The sequence below is a fragment of the Hyaena hyaena genome, unplaced genomic scaffold, assembly GCF_003009895.1.
Source record: "Hyaena hyaena isolate Hyena2069 unplaced genomic scaffold, ASM300989v1 scaffold_32, whole genome shotgun sequence".
In the NCBI taxonomy this organism is placed as follows: domain Eukaryota; kingdom Metazoa; phylum Chordata; class Mammalia; order Carnivora; family Hyaenidae; genus Hyaena; species Hyaena hyaena.
This window is the reverse complement of record NW_024080663.1, coordinates 455542-469915: the sequence shown is the minus strand read 5'-3', so window position 1 is coordinate 469915 and position 14374 is coordinate 455542. Positions and strand designations below refer to the sequence as shown.

The 14374-nt window shown below is 37.8% G+C and overlaps 1 protein-coding gene across 1 annotated transcript in view; it reads right to left on the bottom strand.

Moving 5' to 3' along the window:
• The window catches only part of DBT (dihydrolipoamide branched chain transacylase E2), a 51447-nt gene that overhangs the window by 15195 nt on the left and 21878 nt on the right, over positions 1 to 14374 (bottom strand). Inside the window, exons 4-5 of the mRNA XM_039228482.1 lie at positions 10926 to 11107; positions 1018 to 1139 (exon numbers count right to left, since the gene is read on the bottom strand). Of these exons, the coding sequence (XP_039084413.1) occupies positions 1018 to 1139; positions 10926 to 11107 (304 nt within the window). The remainder of the gene's footprint in view (positions 1 to 1017; positions 1140 to 10925; positions 11108 to 14374) is intronic.

Sequence of the window (14374 nt, the reverse complement as noted above, 5' to 3'; positions counted from 1 at the left end):
GTAACTTAACTACTTCTCTCAAAAACAGACAAAAATCCTGCATTGTGGGGTATAGTGGAAAGAGCCCAAGTCTGGAAAAGACAAATTCCCAGTTCAGCTACTTACTTGATTTTAGGCAGCTTAATCAACTTCTCTGCCCTTTCTCATCTGCAAAATGGGGATAATTCAAACCACCCTGCAGGATGGCTGTGAGGATTAGAGAGAATGTGTACACGGTGTCTAACTCATAAATGCCCAAACAACAGAGGCAATAGTTGTTGAGGCAGTATATAATGATTAAGGGCACTGGTTTTAGAGTCACAGAATCTCACTTCAGGATCCTGGCCCCACCACAGCGTGAGCTGTGTGATGTTGGACCTGTTACTTGACCCTCTCCAAGTCTCTAAGTAGCTCCCATAATTTACAGCATTGTTGTAAAGATAAATGAGATAACATGTACACACTTATTGCAGTACCTGGGGGCCACCAAGCCCTGGCACGAAAGCACCAATGACTGGCTGATAAGGAATACAAAAGGCTGGTCTGCTTGCCTCACCTCAGTACAATTCTCTGGTGTTCCCCAGCTCCTGTGGATCAGATCATTGAGATCACATGGTTGCCTGGCCCACTTCCCTTCTCTTCCCTTCTCTATCTTGCTTCCCTCATTCCCAGAAAAGGTATTCTCTCCCTCAGTCAATCTATTACCTGCACCCAAACCTCTGTCTCAAGCTGGCTTCTAGGGTACCTGATCTAAAACACCAGTATTTACAAGTGTTCAAAAACTGGTAGTCCTGACTCTTAGGCTCTAAGAAAGAATAATACACTCACACTGCTCAATTAATGTAAGTAAGAAGTTTGCAATTTCTTCTCAATTCTCACTGGTGCTTTTATGCACCAATCACTTTTCAGTAACACACATTTTCTTTTTCCTTTAATCTCAGTTTGAACCACCTCCTCAGGGGAGAGTTCGCTAATTTCTCATAGATACAAATGCATATTTTCTGTGTAATCTCACACTTAAATATGAAGGGAACTTACATTGTTTTCCATTGCTAGGCGGCGAACCGCAGGAGTGGCCAGTGTTTTCTGGCCCTTTATCTCTTGGTGTGTGTGTTCATCATGGGACACGGCAGGGGTTTCAACAACATCTTCCTCTGAATCTGGTAACGAGGTAAAATGGTACTCTTTAGTTGAAAATATTAAAAAATAAAGACAAAAACAAGCTTAGTGGCTTATAATATATAAATAAATTCAACTGAAAATTTATAGTCAGAAGCATACTAGCCAGGCTACTTCAAAATGGGAAAAGACAACTACACACTGGGGAACAATAAGGGGAGGGAAGGGGTGTACTGGCACCTGGTAGTTTAATGATTATTACCTGGTGTTTACTTCATTTCTGTTAAAATCATGCAGCAGCTACAAGTTAAAACAATGAGAGCTTCTTCAATAATTTTTAAACATTTTGTATTTTAAACACTTTCCTTATAAATTTACATTTACAAATAGTAGGAGTCAAATGTAAGACAAATTCCCTGAAAGAATCATGTAAAATCTGTGACAATCTTAAAAATGTTTTCCCAAAATAATAAAGTACTTAAAATTTTTCTCTGCTCTGAATATGACTTATGCGATGCTGTGGAGGATTTTATTTTCATGGCTGATGCTAATTCGGTTGGTTCATTCTCTAAATCTGGAGTACCGATAGAAGAAAAACTACCCCAGGCATGTATTTTCCAGGCTATTAGCATATATTTTTGCAACCCAAAATAAAAAAGCATTTGAGAGCATTTCATTGTCAAAGTCTGACGCTGGGAAATCAATGCTGCATAGTGAAAATCTCTGCGGGAATGAGTGCATTAGAGACCAAGCCTCTGAAAGCAGGCAATTGAATTTGCTATGACATTTGATTCAAAGCCAATAACAATTCTTTACTGCTGCACCGATGGAAAGACAGTCTCTTCATTCTTCCTCACTGGTCTATGATGAACTGGCCCAGAGGGGCTCTCACATTTCCCCAGAAGGGGAGGAAGGGAAAACAAAACAACACAACTTGTATTGCCCATGAAGGGTAGCAGAATATGCCATCCCAAATATGCCCCTTTGGTATACTGATTATTTTGAGCTGCAAGCACTTGAAAAACAGCAAATGCAGGGAGAGGCATTCTCTGAACTCTCATGCGCCTAAAGATGGATCTTCCAGAAGGAACTCCACTGTCATAAATCCCCTCCCTAGGAGTTTCATCCACCAGGGAAGATTGACTCTCATCATAAAAGAGGAGACTAGAAGTCGGGAAACTTTGTCCCACACCATCATACCTCCCATCTATTCTCTAAGGGCCCATTCATCTTCTACGAAAATCACTTACTCTCCCCTAAGAGGCCTTCTCCCACTTCTTCCTCTATACAAATGCTATTTAAGCTTGAGCTCTAAAGCCACCTTTTTGAGTTACTCATTTTTCCCTGGGTGTCTCCCAGGTATAGATGAGGTGTACATGTTAATAAACTTCTCTTTCTCTCTGGTTAATCTGTCTCTTATTACAAGGGTCTTAGCTAAGAAATCAGAAGGTTAGTGGGAGAATTATTTTTCCTCCCCCGCAACCACCTAAAAAGTAAAAAATTTTACTGCACTACATATGTAATATCATAACTTAATCTTTACTCCAACTGTATAAGATAGGCGTTCTTATCCTATTTAATGGATTAAAAAAATTTTGGGGCGCCTGGGTGGCTCAGTTGGTTGAGTGTTCGAATTCAGCTCAAGTCATAGTCTCATGGTTTGTGGGTTCGAGCCCTGCATCAGGCTCTGTGCTGACAGCTTGCTCAGAGCCTGGAGCCTGCTTCGAATTCTGTGTCTCCTTCTCTCTCTGCCCCTCCCCCATTTGCACTCTGTCTCTCAAAAATAAATAAATGTAAAAAAGAAATTTAAAAAATTGATATTGAAAGATGAAGGGACTGGCCCAAGTTCACACAGCTAATAAAACTGTGAAGAGCTAGGATTCATTCCTAGGGTTGATTCACCCTGTGCTGTATCCATTAGTTCATGGCACTAGTGAATTTTCTTTGTAGTCAAAGTAGCTAGAATACAACTCCTATTGTTCAAGGCATAATTTTGTTGTAACTTGAGAAACGCTGTGGTAGTGTCCACATCTGTTAAAATTACCAGAGAAACTAGTAAGAAAGAAGGAGCATTAGGAACCAAGATGAAAAGGGAAACCAAGGAGATTCAAATGTAGGAATTCCAAATCTAATCTGATTTATTGTGTATTTGCTGAACATATGAGAAATGTATAAATGCCCAAATATATACAAAAGTTATAGGTTTCCAAAAGATCACTGAAAGTATGGCTACTCACCTTTCTGGAAAACATTCTTATACATGACAAAGTAGTACTGCCTTTTAGAATAATTTGGGTATACATATGAATAATTAGACAAATTCATTGGTGAGATGTCATTCATATTATGTTTTTTGTAGCAATCATGTAGTTGGTGGAAGAAAGCTCTTTTCAGCAACAAAGTACCACCCTACTATGTAGGACTTTAAATCATTTTCTAAGTTTTTATATATATTTTTTCTCCTGTGATGATCACAACACGTTACAGGAATGCAGGGTGGATTTCTTAATCTATCAACATATATATAGATTCAAAGGAGGATGGAGTTAAGGCTAATCTAAAATTTCATAACTCTCCCCAAGGGATGTGATTTTCATGGTTCTAGCACTATACTGATATGTGGGATTTTGTTCTTTCAGTAGTGGACATAGAATACACAGTTTAAAAAGACTTAATTAAATGTTTTAAAGGAACAACAAAAGAACTCTGGTAAATAAGTAAGTTTTGTTATGAAAACTGTCAATTTAATGTTGTGAAATTCCTGGTGTGAAGCAAATTTATAATAGAACTATTATTTCAGATTAACTAAATCAAACATTTGAATTAGTAAAAATATTAAAACTGAGGGGTGCCTGGGTGGCTCAGTTGGTTAAATGTCCGACTTCAGCTCAGGTCACTATCTCATAGTCCGTGGTTTCAAGCCCTGCGTGGGGCTCTGTGCTGACAGCTCAGGGCCTGGAGCCTGCCTGGGATTCTGTGTCTCCTTCTCTCTTTGTCCCTCTCCCATTTGCACTCTGTCTCTCTCTCAAAAATAAATATTTTTTTAAAAAAATAAAAAGATATTAAAACTGAAATTGTCACATTCTTGGGTAGTCAATTCACATAATTTGGGAAATTCTTGTGGAGAAAACGTTTTGTAGCATTAGAGCACTCAAGGTTATTTGACACAATGCATTTTCATAAAAAAATTAATTTTTTAATTTTTAATTTTTGAAAAATTTTTAACATTTATTTTTGAGAGACAGAGACAGAGTATGAGCAGGGGAGGGGCAAAAGAGGGAGACACAGAATCTGAAGCAGGCTCCAGGCTCCGAGCTGTCAGCACAGAGCCCGATGTGGGGCTTGAACTCGCAAGGTATGAGATCATGACCTGAGCTGAAGTCAGATGCTTAACCAACTGAGCCACCCAGATGCCCCCATAAAAAGTTTTAAACTATGGTCTCTGCAAAACTGCTTAGGAAGAGCTTTCTTCATAGAACAACTGTCAACTTTAGTTTTAGTTCCCATATAAATCATCATGAATTGAGAGCTGATGATACTCCAACCAATGAGATCTCATTGCATTTTCTTTTTCACTTCAAATTCTTGAAACAGCTAATACAATCAATTCAGTCTATAACTGGCTGAACAAAACTAGGTTATACCTACCATTTCGTTGTGCGCTTATTATGCTTGCGCAGTATACCATGCAACTTATGCCACTGGGTATAATTTAATTAAATGACAAGCTACGTTTTTGGAATGGTTTTATGTCAAAAAGCTTTTCTTTGGGGCACTGGGTGGCTTAGTCGGTTGGACGTCCGACTTTCGCTCAGCTCATGATCTCGCGGTTCGTGGGTTTGAGCCCCGCGTCGGGCTCTGTGCTGACTGCCGGCTCGGAGCCTGGAGCCTGTTTCGGTCTGTGACTCCCTCTCTCTCTGACCCTCCCCTGCTCATGCTGTCTCTCTCTCTCTCGTAGAAATAAATAAAACATCTAAAAAAAAAGATACATTAAAAAAAAAGAAAAAGCTTTTCTTTAACTCAGAACATTGTATTAATCCTGGTAAATATTTTAATATTATAAACTCTATGGGACACCTAACTGATATTGTTATAGCAGAACTTCACAAATATGCATATCAACAGTGTTAGAAACTCATTCCCAATGTTCTAGAGGCAGAATGGAGCTGATACCCATAGACTCTGAATAGAATTTTCAGTGTAACAATTAGGAACATGGCCTTTAGAATTAAACAAAGCTAGGGTGAAATTACAGTTCTATCAGTTACTGGCTGTGTCACCATAGGCAAGATATTAAACCTCTGTGAGTCTCAGTGTGGCACGTGTGAAATGCAGATTAAAATCTACATAATTTAATCTATATGCTTATATGAAATGATGTATATATAGCATTAGCACAGAGAAAGCATTCAATCAATGGTAGGTGATGATATTAAAGGATAAATGCAATATAATGGAAGAATAATAATAGTTTTATAAAGAATTCTGCTATAGTTTATGTTCTTTCCTCTCTTTCCTTAATATTCCCCATGTTGGCAAGACTTCACAGTTAGGATTAATTAAGTATGGTAACCTCTCATTTATCTGGTGGTCAAACATTCTGGCAACTTAATCCTGCACATAGCTTCAGGATCAGAATACCTAAAATAGCTGCCACATGGCCTCAGCATTAAAACCATACCCTTGCTCCAGAAAATAGGAATATTCATTAACATGTTTTTGCATCAAAAAAGATTTTAGGGGGCACCTGGGTGGCTTAGTCGGTAAAGCGTCCGACTTTTGCTTAGGTCATGATCTCGCAGTTCATGGGTTCGAGCCCCGCGTTGGGCTCTGTGCTGACTGCCAGCTCAGAGTCTGGAGCCTATCTCAGAGTCTCTGTCTCCCTCTCTCTCTGACCCTCCCCTGCTCACGCTGTCTCTCTCTCCTAGAAATAAATAAAAATATTTAAAAAAAAAAAGATTTTAGGCTATACTCAATACCCTCACTTTAAAAAGGAGTAAAATATATAAAGTTAAAAAAAATTAGGGTGCCTGGGTGGCTCAGTCAGTTAAGCACCTGACTCTTGATTTCAGCTCAGGGTCATGATCTCACAGCTTGTGAGACTGAGCCATGTGGTGGTCTCCATGCAGACAGCAGACAGCCCTGTATGGGGCTTGAACCCATGAACTGTGAGCTGAACCTGCACTGAATTGGGACACTTAAAGCACTAAGCTGCCCAAGCGCCCCCAGTAAGCTCTTTTCAAGGAGAGGTCTGTCTATAGTCAAAGCACTCATAGATGGGGCTTGAACATCACAAGTAGAGTTTCCCTCATCAAAATTACCTTGATGCTCCAGCCTCGGAAAATAGACACCACCATGTTACAAAAGATAGTACCACAGAATATCAATTAAACAAACATTAGAAGACAGGATTAATTTCTAACAGATGTCTAGTTTTGGGGCACCTGGGTGGCTCAGTTGGTTAAGCATTCGACTTCAGCCTAGGTCATGATCTCTCCATTCCCGAGTTTGAGTCCCGCGTTGGGCTCTGTGCTGACAGCTCAGAGCCTGGAGCCTGTTTCAGATTCTGTCTCTACTCTCTCTCTCTCTCTCTGACCCTCCCCTGCTCATGCTCTGTCTCTCTCTCTCAAAAATAAACATTAAAAATTAAAAAAAAAAGATGTCTAATTTTGATCTTATAAAGAGAGGGATATATAAATGTCTCATAAGTTGAATCTACTGTTCTATAGGTTTGCTTATATACAGGTTATGCTTTATGGTTTATTCTTACAGTAAAAAAATACAACAAAACATAAATATAAAAGCAAAATAAAATTATAGTGCAAGATAATCGTTCAGAATACACTGACTGGCAAATGAAACTGAATAGTTAGCAAATGATCAGTTCTCTATAAGAAATATTATCAGATACTTTTTATTCTGAACATAACCTATGCAATCTCATTTTTTTTCAGACATGCAACAAACTGCTCAAACTTAAATTATAAAATTTGATAAATTGTGGAAGATGTATATACCCATAAACATCATCACCACAATCAAGATAAGGAGCATATCCACCAGCTCCAAAAGATTCCTTATACCAAGGCAAATTATGATCAGTTTTCTGTCATTACAGATTCGTTTGCGTTTTCTAAAATTTTATACACATAGATCACACAGCATGTTTTCTTTTTGGTCTGGCTTCTTTTGCTCACCATTATTTCTTTGAGAATCGTTCATGCTGTACAGATTAATTTTTGTGAAAGAATTCTCTAGAAAAAACACCCATATTCTGAAAAAGTTCTATATTTTCGTAATTTGCTATATATGGAGACTTATTAAGTTGAATCTCATTTGAAATGACAAAATAAACTAAAAATAAAACCAAACAATAAAAAACCCGTAAATCTCAGGTCACTGAGATGGCTTGGTCAGTTGAGTGTCTGACTCTTGATTTCGGCTCGGGTCGTGATCCCCTGGTCGTGGGATTGAGCCTCGTGTCAGGCTCTGTGCTGAGCATGGATCCTGCTTAAGATTCCGCTTTTCCTTTGCCCCTCCCCCCAGCTCATGTGTGCACTCTTTCTAAAATAATTTTTAAAGTTTTTTTACAAAAAGTAAAAAAAATCTACAAATCTCAATTGTTTACTTGTTCATATAAATAATCTTTTTTTTTTTTTTTTGGATAGTCTAGATTGGTATCTACATCTGGTTTAAAGCACCTGATGGGGGGGCAACTGAGTGGCTCAGTCAGTTAAGCGTCCGACTTTGGCTCAGGTCATGATCTCACTGTTCGTGGGTTCGAGCCCCGCATTGGGCTCTGTGCTGACCATCAGCTCAGAGCCTGGAGCCTGCTTCAGATTCTGTGTCTCCCTCTCTCTCACCCTCCCCTGCTCATGCTGTCTCTCTCTCTCTCTCTCTCAGAAATAAATAAAACATTAAAAATTAAAAAAAAAAAAAAGCACCTGATGGGGTGTTCTACTTTAATGGCATTCATTATAGTGTTCAGCATCTTTGCTTGTCTGTTTGAGCCAGACTGCTGCTCCCTGGTGGTCTAATGGTTAAAATTAAGTGCTCTCAGTTTGTACCCTCTTTGATTTCTAGACCCTAACTAAATTAAAAAAAAAAAAAAAAGAAGTCATTGATCCACCAAAATAATTGTGTGTTTCAGGTAATTTTAAAAGATGAAATCGTTTTTGGTTTTAATATTGTTAAATTGTGCCTTTCAATAGAAGTTTGGAAGTCAAGATAAGTTTGGAAACTTTGGAAATCCCCTACTACCTAGATTATGGTCTCTTGTCCATGCCATATTAAAAGGAACAAGAGCCCTAAAGAAATAGAAAATTCCAGATCTGGGGCAGGGAATGTACAAGGTGAGTTTCGGATCATCTTCTTGTGTCAAAAGCAAGGAAGCTTTTGAAAATTAATGAGGTCATGTTAAAAGAACACACAGGACAATCTTGAAAGGGTCACTCCTACTAGCAATTTGAGCACTAAAAAGAATGATTATAATAGATTAAACACAGCAAATCAACTGAGTATACACAAAGAGAAAGTTGGAAATTTAATATCACTTTTTGAAGGGATTATCAAAGCAACTCCTTGGTAAGGGAAAAGAATTAACCATTTATTCTGTTTTTCCACTAGGAACTGTATTTCAGAGAAACTAATAGGCCCAACTGATGAGGGTGAAGCTCCCCTTTACAGAATAATGCAGCTAATAATGTAAAGATAATGACAGAATCAGAAATATCATCATTCCACAACCACTAAAGCAGTTGTTGATTTAGGCAAGGATTCTCAAATGATTATAAACCACTCATATAGTGCCAAAGTAACACTCCCTGGGTAACTTTCAGGTCATAAAGGATCCGATCTCTAACTACAATGATGGGGCAAGGCTATCCAGATCCTAATTCACTGTTTAAACTGAGCATCACTACAGCAGGTCATCTAGATGTTATGTGTGTCCTGATGTGAAGCAATATGAAGTACCCAGTATCACCCATGATATATTCTAGGCAAATATTTAACTTGAACCTAGCCTTTGAAACTTGCTTTCAGCTTACAGGAATTTACCATGGTAAGAACAAGTCAAACACCACCATGAGAAAGCAACAGGACATATCCCAAAGATGTGACATTCTGCATAACAAGTGGCACAGTCCCTTCTGTGAGTCATGGAACAAAACGTGGGACAGTGTTAAGTCACGTGAAGGGAGACCATGGGCAATGTATAGTCCCATATTGGCCCCCAGCTTGAAAAAGCAACTGAAATTTCTAGGACATTTTGGGGGCAACTGGGGAAATTTAAATATAGTCTGATTATCAGATAAAATGAAATCATTGTCATGAAAACAGCTATGTGTTAAGCAAACAGATTCAAATACAGCAAACACAATATACTACTCTGGTTAAAAAAAAAAAACCTACTTTGGTGCATATGTGTGTGCTTAGAAAAATGTCTGGAGTGATATACATTCATGTGATAAAAGTGATGATTTCTGAGTAGCAGGAATATATTTTCATTTTCTTATTTTGATTTTCTGCATTTTATAACTTGCTACAGTGCACATATGTCATATCCTACTTTTATAGTAGAAATTAAATACATCAATAAGCCATCTTCCAAATTCTGGAGGCAACATGTCATAGTGGAAAATAATCTGGACAAAGACAGGACATCGGTTCAAAATTTGGCTCTATGACTGACTACTGGGAAAATTGCTGAACCTCTTTAGGTTGTGTTTAGTTTCTTCATCTGTTAAACTGAAGTACTTCACACGTAAGGATAAATTAAAAAAACAGTGAAGCTTTTCATAAACTGTCAAGTATGACTGTGGAATTAGTGGTTGTTGTTATGGTTAGTATTAATTACGTAGTCTGCAGCACAACAAGTCAACCAGCCCCTGTAATTCAGATGTTTTCTAGACTTTGGAATGATACTACCAGAATATCTACTTCCGCACTTCCCAGGTAGATTGCCGGCTCAGGACTAGATCACAAAACTCAGTCCGCCTCCAGATCCATCCCCACATCCCCCACAGCAGAGCTGTTTCCTAGATGACACAACTTTAATGCATCACATGAGTGGAGAACAAGGAAGTGCTGAGGTAGACAGCCAGCTGTCCGCCAGCACCAGGAGAGCCACCGTTCTAGCTTTCCTCCGCAACGTTCTCACAACGAATTCGCTCTTGTCAGGACATCTACTGCTTCTAAGTTCCATGGTTGTTGCGTCTTCTGAATGCTAATTTCTTCACTTTTCCTTATGATTTTCCTTCTTTTCTCTTCCAGTTCCCTTTCAGAAGTTTGGCTTTCATGACCATTACCAAGGAGAGAATTTTTTTTTAAATATTTTATGTTTTTAAGTAATCTCTATCCCCAGTGAGGGGCTTGAACTCACGACCCCAAGATCAAGAGTTGCTCCATTGACAGAGCCTGCCAGGTGCCCTAAGAAAGTGTTTTTGTTTTTGAATTGGTGGAAAATAGAACAATCCTATCATGTTAGATTTAATCTTCTGCATACTCCGGTTTTTGTTATTGGTGACTAGTATTCAGGACCTGAATCTTTAATTCCTGAGAAGGCCCATCATTCTTTAAACACTGGGGTTTCCAGAAGGCAGGCCTCCAGATAAATTCGGTGTTGATGTATACATTTCCAACATGGCAACTGGTCAAAAGACAATCATTCATCACAGGGTATCTTTTCTAATTTCCCGATTTCAACTTCTAAACCACCAAATTAAATCCTGTAAGTTATTAAAAGTAAACATCTCTTTTAACTGGTACCAATGACAAAAGGACAACAGTAATCAATTTGGCAAAATAGATGAACACATTTACAATACCTTTTAAAGCTTCCGTTTCTATGTCTACTAATGGCTTTCCCACATAGGCAATATCGTCTAGATTATAATACAGTTTTTTAATGACTCCATCATAACGACTAGTGATAGTAACAGAAGCTTTATCACTTTGAACTTCACAGATGCTATCAAACTGAGACACTGTATCTCCTTCTTTTACGTACCTAAAAGAAAAAGACACAAAACACTTTTTTACATGACCAGTTGTAAATATATAATACTAATCATCCTAACAATGTTAAATGCTACACTGAATTAGATCAGTATCCATCTAGCACAGCAATGAGTCCCAGATGTGCACCAAAGAATGTTTCAGAAAAGAATACAAAGACTTCCAGAGTCTCTTTAATGTATCTTCCAAAACTACTAAAAATTTAAAAACCGTTTGTAGATCTATAATCCAAAAATTTAATTACATTTTCAGGTGTTATGGCTCACCCAATTCTTGGAACAGTTCTAAAAATATGTTTTAAAAATGTTATTTCCTTTTATTGTTTTATATTAGCCTTTGTCAAACTTTAAGAGATGCCTATTATTTCTATAATTAAGTCCAAAAATTGATATCCCTAATGCATATTCTTTGTAATTGCATGAATTTCAGATTGAGTTTTCTCAATCTTTCTTTCTACAATTATTTTAATCTGTCATTTTATATGAGTCTATTTTTTTCCCTTAATCTTAGGTATGCTTTATAAGACTTTTCTAGATATTCTAATTTAGCGAACAGAATAGGAAGAATGGCCCCAAATCTGAAATTCAACATATAATTTTGATTCTAATATCATTCTTTTTTTTTTAATGTTTTATTTATTTCTGAGAGAGAGAGAGAGAGAGAGAGAGAGAGAGACAGTGTGAGCAGGGGAAGATCAGAGAGAGGGAGTGAGACACAGAATTGGAAGTCGTCTCCAGGCTCTGAGCCAGCTGTCAGCACAGAGCCCAATGCGGGGTTCGAACCCACGAACTGTGAGAACATGACCTGAGCCAAAGTTGGACGCTTAACTGACTGAGCCACCCAGGTGCTCCTCTAATACCATTCTTGACCTGTCTAGCACATTTATGACTTAGTAGCATCAATTCTTCATTAAGATAATTGCTCAGTCATTCTTATTCTTTGTCTTCCTGTCTTAACCAGTTTTCAGTCCATAATAAAACCTCACCCATGACATAGAAACTAGGTTTAAAAGCACATACAGAAAACTCACACTTCTAGAATGGTGGGCTAAGGACCTCCAGAATTCTGCTCTTCTATGAATGTAACAAGTATACTGGCAGAGATTGTTAAAAATGGACTTTTTTCAGAATTCTAGAAATCACAACAAGGCGTGTGAGGACCAAGAAAAACTTATTCAGGAAAACTGGCTGAACCTCATTAAAAACAGCTAGTTTTATTTTATTATTTTAAATTGTTCTATTCTCATTGTCCTTTCCTCTGCTCAGCATTAGTCATGAAAATCAGCAGCCTTACAGCTAGGGTCGCCTGGGTGGCCCAGTCAGTTAAGCATCTGACTTCGGCTCAGGTCGTGATCTCACGGTTTGTGAGGTCAAGCCCCATGACAGGATCTGTGCTGACGCTCAGAGCCTGGAGCCTGCTTCAGATTCTGTGTCCCCCTCTCTTTCTGCCCCTTGCCTGCTTGTGCTGTGTCTCTCTCTCAAACATAAATAAACATTAAAAAAAAAAGAAGAAGAAGAGAAAAAAAAATCAACAGCCTTACAGCCATACCAAGGGCAGACCCAAGTCTGGAGTTCCACAAAAAACAATACTCCCAGAAAACAGTCACTATTTGACTGACTCATTGGGCAGCTCTCTGAAAAAAAATCCCACTCACAGATCTTGTTCTTGTTTGATCTGACTCTGCTTTCTCCGGGTGTTTGCTGAGAAACAGTCCACAGCAATTGTTTAAAATCATGGCTAGCGGAGGCAATAAAAAAAGTTGGGGCAAACAAGAAGTTCTAAAAGGAAGATCTGGGTAATGAGATGTCCATACATCTTACCACAAAACTGCCACATTACTTTATGTAAAATATCCAGCTTTCAACATAAAATTACAAGACATGTAAAGGACCAGAAAAGTAATGCATGTGCAAGGGGAGGGGGAAGAGTGGTCAATAGAAATCATCCCTGAAGATGCCAAGACTTTAATTAGCAATAATTAATGTTATGGAGTGCCCAGGTGGCTCAATCAATTAAGTGTCCAACTCTTGATTTTGGCTCAGGTCATGATCTTGTAATTTGTAGGACTGAGGCCTGCATCGGGTGTGTGCACTGACAGCATGGAGCCTGCTTAGGATTCTCTCGTCTAACCCTCCTCCGTGCAGGCACATGCTCTCTTTCCCTCCCTCTCTCTCAAAACAGACAAACTTTAAAAAAAAAAAAAATGATGTTACTAATTAACTCTAAAAGTTAAATTAAATCAACAATTAAATATACAAAGAACTAAAGGAAACCATATCTAAACAATTAGAAGGACACAGGAGAAAATGGTGTTTTTTACCAAATAAAGAATATCAATAAAGAGATTCTTCAAAGATATAATGGCTAAAAACTTTCTAAACTTGATGAAAACACTAATGTACATATGCAAGAAGCTCAACAAACTCCAAATAGGACAAATTCAAAAGAGCCACATGATACATCATAATCAAACTGTTGAAAGACAAAGACAGAATCTTAAAATCAGCAAAAGAAAACCACATTCATCAGGTACAGGAACCCTTATAGGATTAACAGATTGTTTCTAGTCAGAACCATGGAGGCAAAAGGGAGTTGAATGATACATCCAATGTGCTGAAAGAAAAAAAGACTGTCAGTCAAGCATCTTATATCTAGGAAACTATCTTTCAGAAATGAAGGAAAAATACATTCCCAAATAAATTAAAACAAAATTTGTTTCTAGTACACCTGCCCTATAAGAAATGCTAAAAGGAGTCCTTCATGCTGAAACAAAAGAACACAGCAATTCAAATTCACATGAAGAAATAAAGAATACCAATGTAACTACATAGGTAAATATGCAAGATGCACTAATTTTGTTCGTACCCTGTTTTAATTCTATCGATTTACAAGTGCATAAAGCAATACTCTGAAAACTGTTGCTGGTTTATGTAGAAAACCCAAAAGAGTTGACCAAGAAATTGCTAGAACTAATACATGAATTCAGCAAAGTTGCAGGATATAAAATCAATGTGCAGAAATCTGTTGCATTCCTATACACCAATAAAGAACCATCAGGAAAAGAAATCAAGTAATCAATTCCATTTATAATTGCACAAAAACATTAAGATACCTAGGAATAAACCTAACTAAAGAGGTAAAAGATCTGTACTTTGAAAACTATACAAAACTTTTTAAAGATATTGAAGAGGACACAAAGAAATGGAAAAGCATTCCATGTTCATGGATTGGAAGAACATTGGTTTTTTTTATTTAAAAA